The 23,290-nt window shown below is 46.7% G+C and overlaps 1 protein-coding gene across 3 annotated transcripts in view; it reads right to left on the bottom strand.

The window, feature by feature from the left end:
* Positions 1-23,290, bottom strand: part of CSMD2 (CUB and Sushi multiple domains 2) — a 795,490-nt gene that overhangs the window by 121,659 nt on the left and 650,541 nt on the right. For all 3 annotated transcript variants that reach the window (XM_019512241.1, XM_019512243.1, XM_019512242.1), the window contains 6 exons: positions 18,526-18,729; positions 18,070-18,194; positions 12,683-12,779; positions 10,732-10,836; positions 3,113-3,231; positions 2,906-2,975 (listed from right to left, as the gene is read on the bottom strand). In XM_019512241.1, the coding sequence (XP_019367786.1) occupies positions 2,906-2,975; positions 3,113-3,231; positions 10,732-10,836; positions 12,683-12,779; positions 18,070-18,194; positions 18,526-18,729 (720 nt within the window). The remainder of the gene's footprint in view (positions 1-2,905; positions 2,976-3,112; positions 3,232-10,731; positions 10,837-12,682; positions 12,780-18,069; positions 18,195-18,525; positions 18,730-23,290) is intronic.

Below are 23,290 nucleotides of genomic sequence, written 5' to 3'. Positions count from 1 at the left end.
CAACGCGGTGCCCCCCCCCCCCCCCCCCGCATTTCAGAAGCACGAGGGCGATAGCAATGATTAGAGGTGCACAGACAGACAGGTGGAAAGGCCTTTTTTACTGCTCTAGCTGTCACAAACAGAAAGGCTCAAGAGGGACCATCTCGCTGAAACCTCATTATTTTTCCCATTGTTATTTGTATTGTGCCAGTGCTTAATCACAGGCCAAAACCCCCATGAGCTGGGTGCTGTCTAACACTAGTGTCTAACACAAAAAAACCTTTTGTACTTGCTTATCTGACAACCGTCATGGTTTCCCCCATCACTAACATCAACACCCTGCTCGCTGTGCCTCAATTCCTTGACTGCGATGCTCAGCCCAAGGGCTTTGGGCTCTTTTTGAAGCAGCTGCCTTTGGCAGGAGCCTTATCTGCTCACTTATTTCTGCTGTAACCATGTCTGTATTTATTTCTGGACTGGAGATCATCAGATAAAAGAGCTGTTAGCTACTATAATTACTTTCAACTTAAATGATGTGAGCTGGAACAGCAGGAGCCTGAAATAACTGTTAACTAACGCATGCTATTAAATGCATAAATGTCTCTCTCCCAAAGTCATAAAGTGAAGAATATGAATATTAAATATCCAGAGTTGCTAAAACAAAATGCTGCTTTAAAATAACCCCCCAAAGTCCTGAAAGCTCCTGCCAATGCATCTGTTTCTTTAGAGACTGCTCCTATCCCTATAGAAAGGAGCAGCCTGACACCTTTTCTCCTGCATGGGAACAGCACCAGGCCACAACCAGCCACAGCTCTTGGCACCTTCTTAGCAGGTGGCGCCACAGGCAAAAGAGATGATGGTGACTTTTATTTGGCTATGGAGATGTTGCCTTGCCAAACTTAACCTTCTTCAGTAGCACGTAGTAGCAGCTGGCGAAATCTTTGTTGGACAGTACAGCTCCCACTGTATCAAAATGCTGCTCAAACATGAGGTCCACTTCTCCAGAATTTTGTTTCGGAAGAAAAACAGAGGCGAATTTTGACGACGTCAAAATGGCATGGGATAAAGGCACTGCGCTGTAGTCTAAGGTACTTTTTGGTTCCAGGGAGACAGGCTGGAAATGGGTTTCTGAGTGGCAGGAGAGATTTTGGAATTGCAAGGCATGAATTCATATGCTAGCGTGGGATCACAGGGCTGGACAAATGGAGCTTGGGCTACATATTCAGAAATAATGCTTCATAGGAGATGGGACTGCGAGGTGAGGTTTAGGTGGGAAAGGATTAATAGCATTCTACACTCTTGCTAATCTTCTCACGTGCTTAAATTGGCAAAAGGTTTGTAACTGGTGACATGTATTACAACAGCATGTTGAAAAGGGGGCAGGTTAGATCTATGCAAAGTGATGGGCAGACCCAGCCCTCAAACAGCTTAGGGCTGAAACAAAAAAAAAATTAAAAAAAACACACACAAAGAAGGGAAGAAGGGGTTGTCACATGATCCTCTTTTTACAAATGGGGACCAAGGCACAGACAGAATAGGCAGCCCGCTCAGGACTGCAGAGATCATGGGATGCAGGATCCCCCTCCTTGATCCCACGCTGGTCCATCAACCCCGAGTCTGACCTCCCACTCCAAATGTGGTCGGCCTGGACAAAAGTTGGAAACAGGAACCGTCATGGGCGAAGACTGGAAAGCGTGGGATTTGAGGCAGTAATTGTCACTATATAGTGGGCAGCTCTCCTGATGGCAGAGAGGTTTGCCAATGGCCTTTTGAGTGAAGCAGGCCGCGAGGAGAACCAAAAGCTGGATTCAGGCAGCTACTTGGTTTTACTGAAGAAAGAAGGCAGGTCGGTTAGGATCTCTGGGAAAAAATCCCCTCTCCTTCCTCGCATTGTCCCCAGCGGCCAGAGAGCGAAAAGGGGTGGATATAGGTTTCAAATCTGGCCAGCTCCTGTTCTGGCCAGAGTCATTCTCTGGGTAAAAGAAAAAAGCAACAAAATCACAAAAGCTCCCACAATAATCTGCTCATCGCAGAGTTTCTCACGATGTGTAAAGGTGAATGGCTGGTCAGGCACGTTATATTCGGTGTTGTGCATTTCTCCGACTCAGTGATGCTGCGGTGTTAATCAGAGATGCACATCATCATCTACTCCCGCCAGTGAACGGTGGCACTCACACTCCAGTTGCAAAGGAGAAAAATAACCCTCTGTAGTACATTAGTTAATATTTGCATAGTCCCACAGGGGAAAATGCTTTCACAGTGGCAAGCATATTTTGAATAATCATGATTACAGCAAAGAAAGAGCCAATGCTTGCAGTTTCTCTCTCTCACACACATACATGCACTTCAATAATATTTTCTGTGAAACCTCCTTATAGTTTTCATAGACATTAGGACTGGAAGGGACCTTGGAAGATCATCGAGTCCAGCCTCCCAGTTTGAGAGCTGCAGCTTAAATATCACTGCTCTGAACTATCTGATATTGGCTGGGACCAGAGGAAGCTAATGGGGCTTGATGGGGTAATGGGCTGCACTGAGGGCGCTGATAGAGTTTGCGTTGGGACCCTGAGCACCAGAAGACCAGGGAACAGAGCAGGTCGAGACGAGGGAGAGACGTGAGAGCCCAAGACTAGAACAGCCAAGGGCGGCTGGTCAGGATGGAGGTACGCTGGGTACACCTATGTATGCGGAGCCCAGGAGGGACATCCCTTGGCAGACCTGGGTGTTGTCTTGAAAGAGGAGTTTACCAGAAGTGCTGGAAATCAAGACGGGGGTCTGCAAAAAAAAACTTTCAGAGGCCCTTGGCAGCACTGATTGCAACTCAAACCCAAAGTTTCCCAGTGCTTCGTGTTGCATCGGCACCTAGTCCATTCACATGATAAATGGGCCTTCTAACAAGGGGAATAAACAGCAACAAGAATCCTACCTATGCAAAGTGGAGGTGGATAGTTCCAGCGTCGAACAGTCCCCGGCATGCAGGAAATGTGAGAGTGCCCCTGAAGGAGACAACGTGGGATTTTTAGAGGATTTGGGGTTCGTTTGCGCGTTCGTCTTAGAGCAAAGTTGGGGTCAAGCAGAAGAACCCCCACCCGGCCCTCACACTGCCCGGTTCTTGATCTGCAATGTGCAGTACCTGGAGTGCGTAGCCCGGTTCACACTGAAAGGAGACGACATCATTGACCAAGTACCTCTCTCCAATCTTCAGACCGTTCCCAGGCACTGCCGGTTCTGGACAGCTGGACAGGCCAACCGCTGTGAAAGACAAAGAGCAAGGCTGAAAGCTCCTGGGGAATGGTGATAAAGCTGATGAGCTGTGATAAAGGCAGAAGGGAAGCCCTGAATCTCATTAACACAACCAGTTAACACAAGGGCGTTTAAGAGAGACCAAACAAACTGGGTGCACATGTAATTCGGGAGAATACCTAGAAATGAGATGGGGAAGAGCCACCTGGCCATCTCCCTTGGAAACTACTGCAAGGCACACTAAATTTTCCCACGAGTTGCACAGTCCAGTTTTGAATGCCTGAAGCAATAGGACTTTCTCTCCTTCCATCAGGAGGCCATCGCAGAGCCTGGCAGACCTTGCTACTATGATATTTTACCATACTATTTGAGTTAAAGTCTCTCTTCTTCCTGATGAAGAAGGTCTTGCATTCAAGAACATGGCAGACTTTATTCCAACCATGCAGCTGCCCAATAAAATATATTACCCTTAAAAAAAAAAAAAATCCTTGCCTCTCGCATAATTCCTGGACCATCCTGGCGACAATTACACTCGAACACTACCTGTTCTTCCATCTCATCTCACCGGTCTTGGTTTTAACCCCCTCTGCTCAAGCTTTGTATCCCTCAGGCATGAACACTGCAGGTACTTGTCAGCATCCCATCCCAGGGGCCACCAGCAACACAGCTGAACCTCTAGAGTGCATTCGGTGCAGCGTGTCTTGAAGGATTTTCTATGTCATAGCATCTGCCATTCCAACCTACCCCTTGTTACCGCCCTACCGTTCTTCAGAAAGGACTGCATTATCTTGTTCGCACTCTTGGGCTTGACTGCTTTGTCTGGTATCTTAATTATTCCCCTACTAACCGTTCCTTAAGAATTTCAAAGACAGTCGCCGTGCACGCTTTTCTACATCGCACGCTACCTAACTGGAAAGAGCGCAGAATGGGCCAGAGGGAACCAACCCAGCTCCGCCTTGCTTGAGAAGCTCTGCTTTATTTGCATCGTGCTTGTAGAATAAAAAGCGTGGGTTTTTTTGTCATGTGTCATTTAGCCTCGTGGGGGACAGAGGCAGCACAATTCCAATTTTTCCCCCCCATTCTCCTTTTCTCTCCTGCTTGTCAATTAAGGAACGAATGTCTGATGTGATATGTGCAATAGGAAGAGGCGTGGGTCTTGGATACAGTCAAACCGAATAGTCTATGAATACTCCTTTCATTCCTTCCATTTCCTTCCTGGCTAAGGTTATATCACAAACCTGATTAGAGACCTCAGGCCAGGTGACACGTTCTCCTCTATATGCCTTCCACCTTCCCCCCTCCCCAACTGCCTTTTCTATGACACTGAATGGAAATAAAACTAAGACAGCAGTTAGCAGTCACCTCATGCCCGCGGTTGCTCAGCTGTCTGCCAGAACCACCCTCACTTTCGACACTAGCAGCTGCCACTAAAAGATAACCTTCAGCATCTTTCCAAGGGCTCAAGTTTTGTTTCAGCTCTACAGTCTGGAGGCAGGGCTGAGAGTGGGGGGGGAAATAACAGCAAGGAGGCTCTATGGGGGTCGATGGAGACTCTCCTGCAAGCAGAATCGTGCTGCCTTGCTTGAAAACACATAGTCCTGCCACATGCATGACTATCACTTGACCTTCAAGGAACGGAGAGAACAGCTTGAAATAACTTCTCGTTCAGATCAGTGGGCACTGAGTCATTCATGAAGCTGGATTTTAGTCACTTCACTCTGGCTTTTGATAATGTTGAGATCAGGGCTTTTCCTTGAGGAATCGAATCAGTGGGAAGAGAGGAAGAAAGCACTACAAATGTCATCTCACCTCTTGTTGCGTCCTTTCGGCGGGTTTACACATGCAAGCCCCCAACTTCCAGGCCAAGCCTTTGTGAGTAATTGATTTTTCAGTCCTAGCAGCGAACGGACAATCCCACTTCCTAAGACCAGCGCTCAGGGTTTATTTGGAGGCAATTTGATTTTTGATTTTTCGTAATTTCCCTGAGAAAACGTACAGTTGAGGGAGCGGGGCTGAACTGAACAAACTGTTTCAGGTAACTCGAAATGTTTTATTTCTCGCTCATGCTTTTAAAACCCCTTCCATTTTCCTACCTTTTGGTAAAGGTTTGGCAGGTTTCAAAATGGAAACATTTGCAAACAAAAATCTAAAAGCTTTGAAAATGTCAAAATATGATGCATCAGCTTGTTTGAAACATCTGATTTTTTTTTCTTCCCATTGGTGGAATCCATTAGCTAAATCCTACACGAGTCTTCAAATGGCTCCAGTCTCTCCGAAGCTCCAGGAATGGCAAATAAAACCTTTCACCTCATAGAAAAAGACCAGCTTGGAAACCTAACCTTGGAGCTTTGTTTTTTGATGGCTGATACTCAACCCTGACCAATAAACTATCTATTTATTTAGGATTTTACCACTGATAATCACTGCAGTATTTGGGCCCCTTCCATGTAAAATGAATGGTGAGAATTGTTGGCTTGTAAAATGGTATTTAAATGTTTGCTTTTGGGGAGTTGGCTTATAAGTATATGTATATTCATTAAAATGGTTCGGGATGGGCAGCAGAGGTTAATCGATTTTTAAACGCTTGGTTCTCACACACACAGTTTCACATAGCCCTGGAAGCAGACAGGTTGTCTACCACAACAAGGCCACCAAGGACACAGCCTGGGAAACAGTGGGGCATGTACCATACTGTTTCATAACATGAGATATGGTGGCACCAGCTAACAAGGCCCCAGAGCAGGGGGGCCTGAGTCCTGTTTTGGGGGAACACATCAAATTAGGAGAAGGCCTGGAAAGACTAAATTAGTATGTGTGCAGGTGATAAGCTATGTGGATGTATGACAACCACACAGAGAGACCAGCTAGTGATAGCCATGGTTATAGAGTCATCAGGAAGGAAGGAGAATACAAAAGCAGAGACTTGAGAGTAACAACGGTTCCCTCCTCCCCATCCCTCCTTGTCATCCCTCCTCCCAGGGACCTCTGCCTGAGATCCTCCCCATCCCTGTCCCTGCAGGAGGGTCCCCAAGGCCACCATGGAGAGGGCACACCACCAGCCCATCTCATCCACCCTACTGGAGGAGGGTGTGGGCCTAGGCGTCCCACCTCCAGGCTGCTGACACGCTGACATCTGACATCTAAGAGAGAGCCTCAGAGTGAAGATTACATCCTGGCCAAATGTATTTTGACTTTGATGACAGTCCTAGGATTTGGTAGATATACAGAATTGTTTGCATTGCTTCTTTTCTGTTATCACTGCGTATCAATACATTAGCCTATCATCTAATGGAAAGGTCATGGTTGGTTTGAGGGTGGGTTTTCCCATCTCCCTCGGAACAAGGCATCTGGTTCCTAAATTCAGGGCCAACACAATGAAACCCTCAGAGTGCTACTATACTAGTCCAGACTCTCCAAGCAACATGCAATTGTCTGCATTTCACAGAAGGGGAAACTGAGGCAGACAGTAGTGAGATGGCTAGCCAAGGTGACACATTGAGTTTGTAGAAGAGGAAGAGTTTGGACCCAGAAGTTCCTGGCCTCCTGTGCTTAACCATCTGTCTTAAGGATTAGAGCCTTCACTGCAAATGCTCAATGGCTGCTAGAGCCTTCAACCAGGCTGCAACTCCAGGCAGACCCGTGATAACCAAGCTTTGGTTACTTGCAAACCTGCTAGAAACAACGGTCCAAAAAGTCATCGGGTTTTCTCTTCAAGCCAGTCTCCTCAAGCAAAGAAAGAAAGTTCCATTGGGGAAGGGGGTGCTACAGCAGATGGACTCCTTAGGTTACGGGCCATCTTCATGGTGGAGGGTTGAGAAGAAATTTGAAGGTGCCTGGCTACTTCAGCATAGCCCTGCCAGGTAGCTGGTGGGCATCACAGGCAGATCCAGGATTTGGCAAAGGAGCAGCTACCTGTTGTACAGGGGTGGCTGTGCCCCGCTCCCAGCCTCCTCTCTACCCCACCCACTGATGCAGGCAGACTGCACCTTGGGAGCCTCTGGGGACTTTTTTAAAGCCCCCAAAGCATGCAACCCCTCCTCCCCCACTTTCCCTATGTTCTCAAAGGCATGTCCTCTTTCCTCCCCCACCTGCCACTGCTGCTTTCCCTGTTGTCCCGGGTGTCAGGAGGGTTTCAGCGCTGCCCCTGACTGCTCCAGCCAGGATGCATTAGGGCTGGGCTCAGCTAGAACAGCGACAGTGGCAACAGCAATGGGTGGGATGGTGGACAAGATTTCCCAGGGGCAGGACTCCCTCTACTGAGTGATCCCTGGCAACTACAATACTAGAGCAATTACAGGTGAAGGAACTTTTCAGCTCAACTGATAAAGACCTATGCATTTGCATCTGGGAGCCCAGGGTCCTGTGTCTGCTCACAGCACTGGTCTCTCTGTTTCTCTGATTAGGAAGCCTTATGAAACGGCATCTTAGCTGTTCTGGGCTTGAGACAGGAATCACCGGATGGCATCTGATAGTCTGTGCAATGCAGGAGGTCAGCTGTCATGATCATCGTGACCCTTCCTGGCTTTGATGCTTAGGAGTCTGGATAGGCTGCAAACCACTGCAGACTGAGGTCTGGCTTGGTCTTTGCGGTTGTATTTGCTAAGGTCACTCATGGCAATTACAATGAAAACCTGCTACTTATAGTGTAAGAAGCTGTCCTTTAATTAAAGTGGCAGGGGCTTCTCAGGGTTGAAGGCCTTGGGTTCCACCCTGCTCATATACATGAGACCAGAAGTCATAACATGACCAACATCCCCAAACCAAAACACTGAACAGGAATGGTGAAAAGGACCAAAATTAACCTCCCGTGCTCTGGGAGTATGAGAGGGAGAGGTTTCATATGTTCTTTTGAACATTTGGGATTGACATAATTGACTCCACATTCAGCTCGAAGGGGACATTTCTGCTTCTGATGCACATCCCCATTGCTCCTTGCTCCCCACAGCTGTTGGCTCCCACCCTCCCTAGCTCATCAGTAGCTGCTCAGCCCATCTCAGCCAGCCCTTACTGTGCTTAATGGAGCACCACGGCATCTGCTGCTCTAGCATCCATCTCTGGCTGAAGACTGAACGTAAGAGTGGGCCCCAGATCACAGTAACCAAGCTTCAGTGCTGTGCTGGCCAAGACATTGATGCCCGTGCTTTACTGCTCAGTGCTATACAAGGAGATAAAGAAGCCGCTCTTTTAACTATCTATGGCAAGCAAGCATAAAATAGAGAAGGGTTACCATTTCACTGAACTGGCAACATGGGATAAAGGGCAAGACTCCCACTGACTCCAGACTGGTATCCAAAAGAGGAGATAAAACAACTTCCACAGGCAACACAGGCATCAGTTGACCCTCATCGAAAACTATCAACCCCCCCATTACAGCTGGAATCTGGGACAAGGAAAATTTTAAGTGCCTCCCCCCTTTCCTGCAGGTCATGACGAAGAAAAGAGATTATTCATTTCTCCAGACAGGGAGGAGGGGGTCACTATGACGATCCTGCCAGCTCGATGAAATGTAGTGCAGAGGGGACCACATGTAGCGCAGGCAGCCTCTGCATGGCAGACTAGGGAGGAAAAAGGGAAATGGGACAGATAGGGCAGGGAGCGGAAAGCAGAGCAGCAGATCGGACGGGGAAGAGGACTGGAGTGGCACTCAGGGAGGGGGCAAGTTTTACCTTGTGGCACACCTGATATAATGTATCCAGGACTCAGCTAAAGGTCAAATTTAGACTCTAAAGCTATTTGGGACAGGGATGGTCGTCATACTGTCTGTACATACAGCACCAGGCACAAAGGGCCTCCGTGTCCTGATCTAGGCCTCTCTGCTACTATATGAATAACTTATCTGCCTGATCGATGTTTCCGTGGGCTCCTATGGAAATCAGGGACACACTGCATTAAGCCCTGCACCCATGCTCAGTCTGCTGATCCACAGCCTCCCTCCAAAGTCCTCCTTATCTTCATCAGTTCTGCTTTTACCGAGACAGCACACGGGCTCTGAAAATGCATACACAGAATGCACCCTGGCAAGCAAGTACACACAGCCCCTGCAGCCAGACAGCAGGGTCCTCTACTATTTTGCAGGTGAAATACAGTTTTAAATCTATCTGCTGCCTTGAAAAATAAAACCAAATAAACAACTGTCTGGCTTAAGAGCTGAAGGCAAGATTCATGATTGTGAGCACTTGTCAGATTTGGTGTCCAGCAAAAAACAATTATGTTCACATCGCCTGCAGGAAGTTTCAGCTAACGGAGACATCAGTCCCAGCGCATCTCTCATCAGCTCAGCGCTGCCGATACCCACACAGGGAAGGAGCCAGCGAGTCCGACTCTCTCTGCATTTGCCACTCTGCCATCAGTGGAGAATTCACTGGCCTTCCTGCTGGGGGTGTCGCATCCATGTGTGCACAAGCTGTATTGATGCCTCTGTTGTTGCATGTCTATTTAAATTCGTGAGAGGCAGGCTTGAACTCATACAGTATCTATGGGGTTCCTGGATGCTCTTCTAGCTATCATTCCTCCACCCAAAGCCACGCTACTTGGAAGCTGATAGCGGTCAGCACTTCATGGTTGTTTATTGTGGGTTAACCACTGCACTGCCTTTTCGGGGACTGGCTAGGGTCAATCCAAAATGAGGAATCAAAATATGGGGGAAGGAAGCTTTATGAGGACACCCCACCAGCCCTTCCTAAAGAGAATATCTCCCACTTTAGCTTCTCTAACACTGGTGAGACCCACTTTCCTTCAGCAACCTATGGATACAGTTCAGGCCTGCTCTGATATCTTCCAATCTAAATCCACATGAGGCTCCCATACCCTGCCCACTAGGCAGCAAACATCTCATCAGTGTACTCCATCTACATCACAGCTGCTCAATGCAACACCTCCAAGCTGCACTGGTTTGAGCAGTAAACTTTCCAAGAAACCTGAACAGGAGGAAGGACTGGAAAGACACTCCCTGGACTGCCTTAGGCTGCACCTACTTTAGCCAGAACATCTTCCCACAGGCTTTCTATTCAGTTCCTATCACAAAACTTGGCCAAACGTGGCCCTGCCATGGTCAACTACACCTTGTTTGCATGTGGAAGAGTGAGGCCACACAGCAGAGAGCACCGCATGTATAAATGCTAGGCCTAGCATGGCAAGCAGGACAGGACTGTGCAGTAGATCCATCCCACCGGCTGCCAAGATACTCCCACCTTATAGCAGAACGGAGGTCAAACAGAGGCAGCCCATAGGTAACTGCATTGCCCAGAAGATAAGGACCATGTTTACAGCCAGGTCTCCTTCAGCTGCACTTGCATCTCTTTTATACTCTCTATGCTTGAGAGCCAGGGAACAGACCCATGGCAGGCTTGAAGCTCACTGCTTCCTAAGACAGGGTTAAAAACTACACTCTTGACCTGACTGGTGCCCACCCACCCTGGCCCATAACCATCTGACCCAGCACGTAAGGAGCAGTGGGATCAAAGCTATAGCATGCACCTTACAGGAACACATCGGGGGAGCTGCTCTTACTTTTGTACTCCAGGTGAAAACCGGCAGCAGACACGCTGATGTCCGAGTAGAAATGCAGATAGAGCTGATTCGAGGTGCTGTTCAGCAATGCTGGCACTGTGGTACCTAGGAAAATAAGAGGTGTACATAGCTATGGATGAGACCTCTTTTCTCCTCCCCTCTGTCTTCAGAGATTTGCTGCATAAATCTGAGACGAGTCTGAGAACAGAAAGTCCTTTAACTGAACAGCCCTGCTTGTTTTGATCAGGTCCTAATGAGGCCGGCAGAGGAATATCCAAGGCTGGTCTGCAAAGATGTGTTCAAAGCCTTGCAATGTATTTCATCATGTAAAGTCTGATGTGGTGGAGTTCAGGCAGACTGAGGGATCGAGGGGGAGATTTGATGATGAGAAGAGAAGGGAATAGAGCTCGAGTCACTGGAGACACCAGAGCGTGTCCCCCGAGGCTCACCTGCTGTTACAGTAGCAGACCCCCGTGTTTTGAGCTGAAAAGCCACAACCCAACTCAACCCTGGAATCAAAGGCTGCCACGCTTTATGAAGGGTGCCCAACCCCATTCATCTGTGGATCTCGAAGCATTTTAAAAAACATTTGTTGAATAGAATTGAATCTCATGACTGCGTGACTGGGGTTGGCAGTTTTTGCCATCAACCCTCCACTCAGTGCCGATTCTGCATGGAAAAAGTTATGTGGCTCCTGCTGACTCAGTGATTCAGGTGACTTGTTATCTCACATGGATGTAAAGCAGGTGGGAGAAGCTCTCCCTGTATAGAGAGGATCTAGGATATGGGCTGAGCTGTATCCAGGGAGGAACCTTAGGTGCAGGCAATCTGGGGGAAAGGATTGAGTTGGTCTTGATGCTCTCTAACCACTCTTTATATGATTAGCAAAGCTGGATCCCAAGAAGGAGGCAGCTTTGCACCTAGCAGTCTACAGGTTAGGGAAAATGCAATAGTATTGCGCCTATTTTTCAGATGAGTAAAAATGAGACTGTGGGGCCTTCCTTACTACAATATCCTCTCTCATTTCCAGCAATGGCAAAAGGGCTATTAGACAGGGCTCAGAGCAATTTTGATGAAAAAAAGTGAAAAATACTTGAGACACATATGAACTCACGCCCACACCATTGCTGCTGCACAATTGCTGGAAAACAGGCAAAACATTTTCTAGTGTGGACACACACACACAAGACAAACTGGCCCGTCCCAAGCCACGGTGAAACAAGCTGGTTTTATTGCTGGCATGCAAGTTGAGTCCACCTTCCCAGAGCCCACTTTGAGGAACGCATTCTTGCAGTTTCTCTAAAAAAATCTGATTGCTAACAGTAAATGCCATACTAGGACTACAAACCTGGCCAGCTGCTGCCATGTTTAAAGTTCCCTGCTGGTATTTCCTGAAGCTAGACATAGGTTCAAGGGCCTGGTTTAATACAGGAGAAAAAAATCTCTTTAAGCACATGCTTATACCCATTCTTATTCTGCAAAACACTTAAGGCAGCAGTTCTCAATCTTTTTAGATTCAAGGCAGCCCTTGGAAAATACCAGCTCTTTGCTTTCACTCATTTTTTGACTACAGAAAAATAACAGAGCAGTTCTTCTGTTGCAAAGAACTCAGAAAAATCCCAAGAGGTTAGCCTATTTTTGATGCTACCGATTCCTATTTGAGAACCTCTGGGTTTGCTTTGTGAATCCTGTGTAGGTGCTGATGAACCTCACAATGCAAATATATTCGTGGCGCCTTGCAAAACTCTTAAAAGGATCTCATGGCATCCCAGGGTGCCCTGGTACCCTGGTTGAGAATCACTGACTTAAGCATATCCTGAGCAGTAATGAGAATCACTGACTTAAGCATATCCTGAGCATATGTTCAAGTCTGATAGAAGTCAAGGGAAATTAAGCATGTGCTTACATGCTTTATTCAATACTGCACATAGGAGTTTGGGGTGGCACCTACCAGAGAAACTACCCAACATGGTGGCAGTATTATCCCCTCCGTCAAACACTTCCAAGGAATCCCAGTTCTGCTCAGTAACGAAGCTGATGACTTGAATCTGAAATGTTAAAAAAAGAAAGCGCAAATATAATTCATTGTGAAATCAGGCTGCTGTTAAGCAAAAGTAATACCAATGACAGAGCCATTAATAAAGATAACTATGCGTCCCAGGGTTTAATCTCACTAGGAACTGCTATTATGTTCCTGATGATGCATTGCGAGAATTACACAACTGTTGTCACCGAGTCACCGGTTGGGCTCTCTGAAGTGTTTACAGTGAAACTGGAAAGCCTCCGCTCACATAACGGCCTGCATTCTCCGCTAGTGCCAACTGACACAGCACTTGACTTCACAGCTGACTAACATTAGCAAAGGATCCGGCCCTGGGTTGCAAATTTGTGAAACTCAGGCAAAACTCTACAGGTTTATACTTCAAAACAGGATGTTTTCAGAAGGAAGATGCTTCCCTGGGCAGCATCACCACCTCCAGGCATTCAAAAAATAAGAGCCTGGCTCAAAAAAAAATAAAAAAAAGAGGTTAGGCTTTTAAGTTCTTTACATTAACCTCTATTTATCTCTTCAGTGATGAGAGCTGGGACTTTATTTTAAAGAAACCAAAGCTGGACTTAAAGGGAAATCACCAAAATCATCCACATCAATAGGGTGGGCACCTCCTTGGCTGCACTCAAAAATGACTCTGTCTTCAGTGCAGACACCGGAAGTGACTGTCAAGTGGGTTTTTTGTTTCTTGATTTCTACAAAGACAGATCCGGACAGTATTTGAGAGATCCAAATATTCTCCCTCGCATCCCCCTAATATACGTAGGCTGGAATTTTTAAACAGCCACTGGAAGTCAGTGTTACGTGAACACTTCGCTCCCTTATGCATCCTTGCCAACAGCAGCTTTCCCTTTTCACCCGTGGCTTCAATGGTCAAACATGGGGACCCAGAGTTTGGTACTTAAACCCTATTTAGGCTCTTAAAGCAGCAGGTTGATTTTCAGAGGAACTGATAATTCCCATTACACTCAATGCCTGTTCAGCACCTGAGAAAATCTGTATGCGGGATGTGAGCTGGAGTGCCTAACCGGGGTTCCCTAGTCCCTACCACCCTCAGGAATGCAGTGAACAGATTCCTATTTATTTTCAGTCCTCCTACATCTGCTTACTGCAGCTGCTTGGTTCTTTGAGATCACGGTGAACAAATGCTGTCTGCTAACCCTAGTGTGTCTGATCAAAAGTAGCCCTGTTGAAGTCAACGCAATGGCTCTCTATAGCCCACAGCTCAGCAGGAAGCATTTGCAGGACAAGGTTTTTCAGTTGGAGCAGGACAGAGCACTTTGAAGCTACTTTTGTTTTCTGCAAACCTTGATTACACATATGGACACACACACACACACCCCCCCTTGTGCACACATGCGTGTGCGCGCGTGCGCGCGCACACACACACACACACAGAGCCTTTCTCCACTCTGGAAGTCTTATGTGAACACTGTTTCTTCTAATATCCTGCAAGGTTGCATTGACAAATCCATTCCAAACATCTGCCTCCTTTTCTTCCCCATTAAGATGAAATAATAATAATTAAAAAAAAAAACCCAAACAATAATTTCTGGCATTTTAACCTTGTTTCCTGCTTGATTTACTCTGAATAACAGAAGAACTTTGAGAGAACTTTTCAGGGTCTTTTTTTTTTTAAACAAATGGACTCCGTCTAGCCAGAATGCTAATGACCCCTATGGAGCCATTACCGATCACACTGACCAAGTCAATACCTTTCAGCAGGCATAATTACACCCCAATTGTGATGTACATTATTGAGAACAAAGGAGGGTTTTATTTAGTTTAATTTTTTTTGGTTTTTTTGCAATTTATTTAATTTCCCCCCCCTTTTTTATTTAAAGGCATAAACATTTTAAGGTTCTAATTCTAGGCTGACATGTGGATTCACAAGGGATCTGCATCTATTTACTGCCATGTATATAAATTAATTCACTCAGGAAGGTTCGCTCCATGAATGAATAATTCATGGCAGAAGTGCTAGCTGGTGCATTGATTACATAAAAACCCTGTCGCTGCCTCGCTGCTGCTAAGAAAGCTTTAATTTCGCCTCCTCCTCTGATTTACAGTTGTTTAACCTTTAATTGTTGTACAAAATGAGGGTAAACCGATGCTTAAATTAGTATCTAATAACGCAGAACATTTTGCAGACAAAGCAAGTAATTGGGGAAATGGTGAGTGTGATGTGGGCCGGGGCAAGGGGCCTTGGCTCCGTCGTGGCCCACCTGAGCAGAGAGACAGCGTTTGGGAGCACGGTGCCCCGAGCACAGCTGGATAATATAACTCCACTCTGATGTGGGCCAAACAGATGGCCTTGCCTTCGCGTGTCCCTGTTCTCAGCTGCTACCGGTGGCGGGGGGAATTTCATAAGGTGACGGGGTTCACCTGTCAACTCCCAGCCATCTTTTCTTCTGCAAAAAAAAAAAAAAAAAACCCCAACAAAAACCCCCAAAACTTCCAAAAGGAAAAAAACAGTATGACAAATCAATGCTGGCCTTTTCTTGGGAAGCCACCTGAATTTGCATCTTGGCTTCCTTTTATCTTTTTTATGGGCCAAAGTCCAAGGGGCTGCAGCTTGCTTTCTGTCACCACTGGCTCAAGCATCCTTTCCTCGCTATAGTGTGGACACTGCTACTAGCATCCCTTCGGGTACCCCAGCCCCTCAAGCAGTAGAGGACTGTGCAGAAGGCCCAAGCATCAGCCCCCCAGAGACGACTTATCCCCATGGTACTGGAGAATGAACCAGTCTGCTCAGGTTTTTGGCTGTAGCCGTATCGGCGAAGAATTTGGAAATAACTGAACTGATGTTCACTTTGAAGTGAGATGATTTCATCCCTTGTGTTCATAAACTCAAGCACTTCTTTTCTGTTCTTTATGTCCATGCTGCTCTGTTGGGTGGGGGGAAGCATCTGGCTGGTCTCCTGCTTTGACCCTTGCTGTATTTCCTCTGACGGTTTATGCAAAGGTTTCTAAGATGCATCGTTGAGACATGGAGCAGGCAGTCATGGGGAAGAGCACTTATGAATAAAGGCTTGCTTTTTTTCTCCCCTTAATAGCCTGATTTATTATTCACTTCCTTCCATTCGAAGTGTACATATGTAAAAACAGTTAGCAACGACATGCGCTGAGAACAGTCCCATTGAAATGTGGCCCTCAAAGCAGAGGGGAGAAGAATAGAGATGTCTATTGAGATCAGCTTTTAAAAAAAACCCTGAAGTTAATTAATTATCACCTTTCGATCCTGTGAGTCCCAAACAATTTGCAAAATGCCTCAACTGTTCAAATGTTTTGCTGAGCTAAACAAAGCCTCTTGCGATTCTCCTTCTTTTAATGGCTACAATTCTGAATGAGTGGGAAGTAATCTATGATGAGTTTTGCAGCTTTCCAAAACACTCTGTTAATTGGACTTCAAACACAAAACAAGAGGGAGAAATTTGCCAGTCTGGAAGTAGCAACAGCTTCAGTACAGGGCATGGGACACTTTTCTCCCTCCCACCTTCTCCCTTTTAACAAGTTGTCACCAAAGTGACAAGCCACAGGCTGGCCAGATCCTGCTCTTGCCCACTGCACCATTGCAAACCGCAAACAACCCAGAAGCCAAAAGGCCGTCAGCTTGGTGCCCTTGTCACCACGACCAGGATCCGACCCGGTCACTTCATGTGAGATGCTGAACCGCGGCACTGGAGGTAATAAAACAGTACCTGATGTCAGGATAAACCCGTTAAAAAAGACACAGCTGCTGTATTGTGCCAGCAGCTACAAGTGTCATGTGAGGAATGGGGGAGAGCGTGGGGGGACTCTATTAAACAAATGCCTGATAGAAAAATAAAAGCACTTAATGGACAAGTTCCCTGGAAACAAAATAGCACGAAGAGGAAGGAAGCCCAGAAATTATCACATGCATGGAACGAATTACCCTATTAAGTCAGGTATCCAGGTTGTAGCCATATTGGTCTAGAGGCAATTAAAGATTATTTTCTTTTGTCTAGAAAAAAAATGACAGAAAATTGTAATTGCCTTTGTAAAGAAAAAAATTGTCTGGAGGCAATTAAAGAATTTCTTTTTTTCCAAAAACCTAGTTGGTCTAATAAAAGCTAATCACCTCTACCACGAGTCCTGATTCCTTGCCCTATTAAGGGAATTTCCTTTACCTACATCAATTGATCATGAAGGGTGTGGACCACATGAACAGGGAACTGTTGCTTATCAAGTCCTAGAATACGAGAATGAGGGGCACCCACTGAAATGAGGATGGCACGGGTTTAAAACTAACAAGGGAAAGTACTTTTTAATGCAATGTTTAGTTCACTTTTGGAATTCATTGCCGTCAGAGGTGGTGAAGGCAGCTTCAAAAAGGGACTGGATAAATTGACAGGTGATAGATCTATTAATACAGGGGGGTAGGTTGTACTTCCTCAGCCTGATGCAGGGTTTTTAACCCCAAAAGCTTGCTAAAATTTCTTTCCAACTATTTAAGTTGGTCTAATAAGATGTCAGATTCACCCAAAGCACCTTGTCAGATCTATTAACGGCTATTGAACAGAACAGTTGGAGATGTTTCCTCTGGCATCTCTAAACCAATAAATGGTGGATGCTATGGAGGGTACTGAATAGAGGATAGATCATTTGAGAGACCTATTCTGCCACTGTTGGAGAAAGGATACCGGGCTGGATGGACCCAGTGTGGTACTTCTTGTACTCTTATGTTCTTAATGGATGTCAGTAAACGCACAGCGAAAACACCTTCCTACCAAAATGAAGCCTGGACGCACAGAATGGGAACTTTAGCAAAGGGCCTGGCCTCTGCAATACTGGACATCCTCAGGCTTTGCAACGTGGCTTCTGTACAGACCCCAAAATACAGGGATCATCTATGCAGAAACAAAACACCGTATGCACACTGCTAGCGCTCTTGCCTGTGTCATTCCTCTTGAGGAGACTCAATCTTTTTCAAGCGTGGTTTAAGTTGCTTTCAGCTTGCAAATGTAAGCAGTGGACGCTCCCCCAAAACAGGCAACAATTATTTTGCTTTTAGAGCTCTATGCTTCTGTAGCTGAGCTGGGCAATTCTCCAAGCAGAGAAGTCCCCAAGACAGACATCCCACTGAAATGTCCCCCACCTTTGGTAGCAATGGTGGAAATGAATATTTGATTTCAGAATAGACATATACATTTGACTGATTTCCTTCCAAGCAGCAGCTTGATAGTACTTGCCCTGTACAAGTTCACCAGGCACCGTGGGTTCTGTTTCTCAATATCGTACTGAAGTGACAGCTGTTAACATGATACCTGGATTCCCGCGCCTTCAGGGACTGTTATCTTCCACACGCAGTTGAGGCTATTTAGGTAAGGCTCAGGGAAGCCAGGAGAAAGGATGGTACCCTTGCGCTCAGTCAAATTTCCACCACAAGGCACTGAAATAAAGCAAATGAGATGTTGAATGGGGAGGAACTTGGCTGTCATACTAATGCATCTAGCGGCAGAAAAGCAACAAGAGCTGGCTGATAATTTTAGGCTCTTTAGGGAGGCAGATTTCCTGCTGCTTTCACAGCACCCGGGACACCGGGGCCACTAATCCAATGGCAAGGTGGGGATGGCAGTGCGACGTTTGGGCAGTCCTGGCCAGGCTACTCTAATTTACAGAAGGTGCTATTTCTCTATTCTGTAGGATGACTCTGTAGACTTCTTCCACGCGGATAAGAGAAGCAGGTTTTCAAAGGACCTTGCCTCACCGGCTTTACATACCCACGCAGGTCGGCACAGAGACGTTCCACTGAGCTAGCGCTCCGGGCATCGTCAGGCACTCGATGCTCCGGGATCCCTGCAGAGCGTATCCGGCGCTGCACTCGAATCGGATGATCGCTCCAACGGAGAAATCGCTGCCTATCCTCCTGCCGTAGCGCGGTTCAGGGACGGAGCTGCACTGCGTGGCACTGGTGCGAGGAACCGCTTTGAACACAGACAGGGGAAACATTAGACCCAGACGCAGCTGCAAAACGGGAATGTACAGAACAGCGTGCAAACAAATAGCCAGCCACAGGGGCGCACACACTGATTTTAAAAAGTATGCATTAACTAGGCATAGTTAGGCAGCAAATTCACTGGGTCATGGACTGCTTTTTGTTCTGTCTGTACAGCTCCTAGCGCAATTTGGCCCTACTGCACTAATAATAGGCAGGAACCCTTTTTCCTAGGATTTTAATACTAAACCAATTACTATCGCCCTTATGCTCTACTGAGCATTTTCAAGATGCATCTTCATTGGAACTTTTACCTGCAGCCGACTGTCAATAAACTCAAGGTCATTAATGCCCTCGTTAAGGAAAATTTGGAGACTCTCCAAATGCATCTTCAAAACTACAACTGCAACACCGTAACTTGATACCTAGTATAAACCACAAACATCCAGGAGCTAGAACGAAAGGTGTCCAAGACTTATTTTCACAAGTGTGTTAAATACTTCAAGGGATTGGCAACAAAAGTACAAATTCCAGTGCAGACATAGGATGCACGCAAAGCATATTGATTGCCCATTTTTTGTTTTTTTGCCAAGCTCTTATCCATAATTTAGCCCAATACCGCCCCCCCCAGACAACCTCACACAAAATACCCAGACCCATGGTTTGGTACTCTGAGCCCAAGCTCACTTGCTTGAGATGCAAGGCTGGAGCACAGATTTCTCTTTAAGACCGGCTCTGACTTTGCAAGTAAGAATGTAGAGAAAAACTGCATAGCAAAGTCCAGGTATCCAGGTTGCAGCCGTATTGGTCGAGAGGAAACGGCAATAAGGACTCATAGTAGAGAATGAGATCTTTTATTAGACCAACAAGATTTTTGCAAGTTTTTTTTGGCAAAACTCTTGTTGGTCTAATAAAAGATAGCAAACTCCAGGTTTTCAGAGTCCTTCAGTACTATCTCACAATTACTTGAGCCTGTATTTTTGGATCCTTCTGTTCACTCATTTTGCACTCGCCTCCCACATATCAGAGACTACATGCTGGTTCATATACATATGGTCAACGTTTAGCCTGTCATCCCATGGGGCCGGCTGTATTTAATGTGACACTCACTTCACCTCAACCTAATAGCTCTACAAGATGACAGCTCAGTGGGTTCCTACAAGCTGGCTGGAAAACCACACCGAGTGGGCTGATCTCTGGTATGAATGCAGCCAACACGGTTTGTGGACAAGCACGCAAATCTGGGACTCATATCCTTGTATCTCAAAGACAGTGGTACAGGAGGCAATCCAGTGGACAACTATCTAATACAATGATCACTTGAAAATCCTGAAGGCAGCCAACCACAAGTCCAGCATCTCCCCAGCTAATTGTCCCTACTGTGTAGGAGTTTGACCAAGTCCTCATCAATGCAGTCTACAGTCCTGGATGCCCGGAGCTCGAGGAGATGGGGATATAGCACCAGAGATGGAGAAAGTCACAAGAAGAGACCTCCATACAGACCCAGGGTTGGAACAGGCCTTGGATCAGATAACACAGCTGGGGATGTCACAGCTGGATCAGATAACACAGCTGGCTCCAGAGCACGGGGCATCACAGGAGCTACTGCTGGGTGAGTGCAGCTGCCAGCTGTTAATATCATACAGAAACTGCAGCATGGTGGGACTGCAGAGTCATGAATTATAACACTGTGGTTACTTTATGGGCAACGGGGTGGATTTTGCTTCATATGAAGGGGGAAGCAGCACCATTTCCCTATTCTCCCCTTCCTCAGTTCTACCCCCTCCCCAAGTGCATATGATCCAAGATGAGATCCAAGGAGAAGGCAGCAAGGGGAAGGAGAGAAACCCCAAATCCAACTAGCGTTTCAGTGGTATTGACTTTTCCTTGATCGACAGAGAAAAAAACCATGGAATCGCAGCAGGGATTATGGGTTTAGCATGCGCGCACACGTAATGCCAGCATGCAACAGAGTTATATATACAGGCACACTGTTACACACGGTCACACCATTATGGCACTGAAGGCCTTGCTTCAGATTCTAAACCTCGGTAACTGAAGCGAGAAAACATTTTGGAAAGCGTGAACAGGATGCTGAACTGGGATGCAAACCTTTGCCAGCAGCAGAATTTCACCCCTTCAACACCGCGTGTGGCTGACAAGCCAAGCAGGAGCCCAGCACTCTTCTCTACACCAGTGCACCTTAGGGCCAATGCAACCACTGGGCAATGCAGCCCTTGGATGAGCTGTGAATTACTCCACGGACTCTAATGGACAGATGTCTCCTGTTTTTACTCCCGTGCAGCTGTGTTAACCCAGTTCAAAAGAGGCTAAGGAAAACAGGTACACTTCTATGAGCCACCTCTGCTAGCAGACTAGAGTCTTTGTACTTGACCTGATAGAAGACTTTTGCATATTTGTGCTTAGTTTTTTAGTTATTTTAACACTTCTTTACTTGCAGGCAGCAGGGAAGCTGCAAAGCTTTCCAAACACTACTTATTTGAAAATCTACTTCTTTGTTTGTGAATGAGCTTGGTCGCACAATGCTTTGGCGCACAAGCCTTTGGGAAAGACGGAACAGGCAGGAAATTGTATCCAAAGGATGTAATAAAATATCACGCTCTTATCACATCAAATATGCTAAGCATGCAACAGCGTGTTCCCCACTCACAGCATCACGATTCCTCTTTCGTGACGCCCTGCAAATCCAAGATGTGGGCACATCAGGCCACTTTTATCATCCTTACTGATTTCTCTTGCTTGCCTACACACTGGTTTCCAAAACAGGGCCTGAAAACAATGTTGAAAACTCATTCCCAGAAAAAAATGGCTTCCCCTTCTCAGAGCTGCTGTGCAGGATGGGTCATGCCCAATCATCCAGACAGAATTGGCCAGACTGAAATCCAAAGAGATTTGGGAGCATTTCCATCTTGCCTTCTACCTGCCAAACACACACAGTGAGATCAGCCTGTGACTAAATCATTTTCTGCCAGGTGCCCTGATGTCAGAGCCTGGACCAGGGTGGTAGAAGGTAGCACAAGAGTCACAGCAGGAATAAATTCATAATCAGGTTATTTGGGGGGGAAATAGAGTTCTTGCTTTCTCCTGATAGGTAAATGCTCAGTGTCCTGGCATACCTAGATGGTCCTGAACCCGTCTCCCTCTAGTTGACCAAGGCCTGCAAAATTTTTACAGGCGACATTCAAATGCTTCTTGTGGCAGGAAAGCTATGGCTACACAACCATCACTGACAGCTTCTGCACAGGTCTGGAAGTTTGCTTTCTCCAAGCCAGTTATTTCAGGCACGCTCCCGATGTCCACCTCCCGTAAAACACCATATTAACTTCCTCAAGCACCTCCATTGCCATAGCACTGACAGCTGACTTCCAAGCACCAAGCAAGTTAGGCACAAACTGACAGCAGTCTGACGTAGCCACGTTTGTATGCCCTAGTTCTGGAGGATTGGGGCAAGTGTCTCAAGTGACTTCACAAAGTCCTGTGTCCTCATGCGCACATTCTGGAAGCACTGCTGGCTGTCCCAGGTTTCCTACATGATGTTACACCATCATCCTTTTAATGAAATTACAACACCATCCTTTAGGAACTACTGTGCAGGCAAGCCCTGGTTTATGTAGGGGGAATCCACAGGGACTAAACTAAACCATGAAATGGGCATCTTCACTCTGCCATATCAGCATCTATCAGAAACGATTCTCCCCACCAAGATCTGCCGTTTCTTCTGGAGGGTCAGAAACAGCTCCTGAGATGTCTCCCACCCTCCTAATCTGTTTCCAGCTGCAACAGCACTGGAGCTACCGGCAAGAACAGTTCACCCTCCTATGCCAGATCCACAGCTTGGCACTGGGCTGGCATGGATGTGTGTGTGCAGAGCTGGCAGGCTCAGGGGTGATTTGGTGGCCACCTATAAGTTTAGCAGGGGTGCTCACTAGGACCTGGGGGAACGTCTGTTCACCAGAGCGCCCCAAGGGATGACAAGGTCGAATGGTCACAAACTCCCCCATGACCGCTTCAGGCTGGACATAAGGAAGAACTTCTTTACCTTCCGAGCCCCCAAGGTTTGGAATAGACTGCCGCCGGACATGGTTCAAGCACCTACCTTGAATGCCTTCAAGAAACATTCGGATATTTATCTTGCTGGGATCCTATGATCCCTGCTGACTTCCTGTCCCGGGGCGGGGGCTGGACTCGATGATCTTCCGAGGTCCCTTCCAGCCCTAGCGTCTATGAGTCTATGCTCTACCTTTATACACAGGGAAGGACCGGTGAGCTCTGCTGGAATACACCATAAACTATTGCACAGAGTGACTCAAGTGAGCGGGTTGCTGGGAATGTGCAAAGCGCCAGTCAAAGTCCTCGCACCAAACCTGCGTGACAGCAACATCATATGGACACCATTATACACATATGGGTCACAAGCAGCTCCACAGCATGTACGCTCACAGGCAGGGTTAGCAGGCCTGGGTGTGTATCTGGAGTCCTGGGTATTAATACGCTGTAGCTAGCAGTGTAGATCTACCCAGAGAAAGAAC

The sequence above is a fragment of the Gavialis gangeticus genome, unplaced genomic scaffold, assembly GCF_001723915.1.
Source record: "Gavialis gangeticus isolate Ggan-Ray unplaced genomic scaffold, GavGan_comp1, whole genome shotgun sequence".
In the NCBI taxonomy this organism is placed as follows: domain Eukaryota; kingdom Metazoa; phylum Chordata; order Crocodylia; family Gavialidae; genus Gavialis; species Gavialis gangeticus.
The sequence above is the reverse complement of the archived record's forward strand: the minus strand, read 5'-3'. Positions and strand labels throughout refer to the sequence as shown.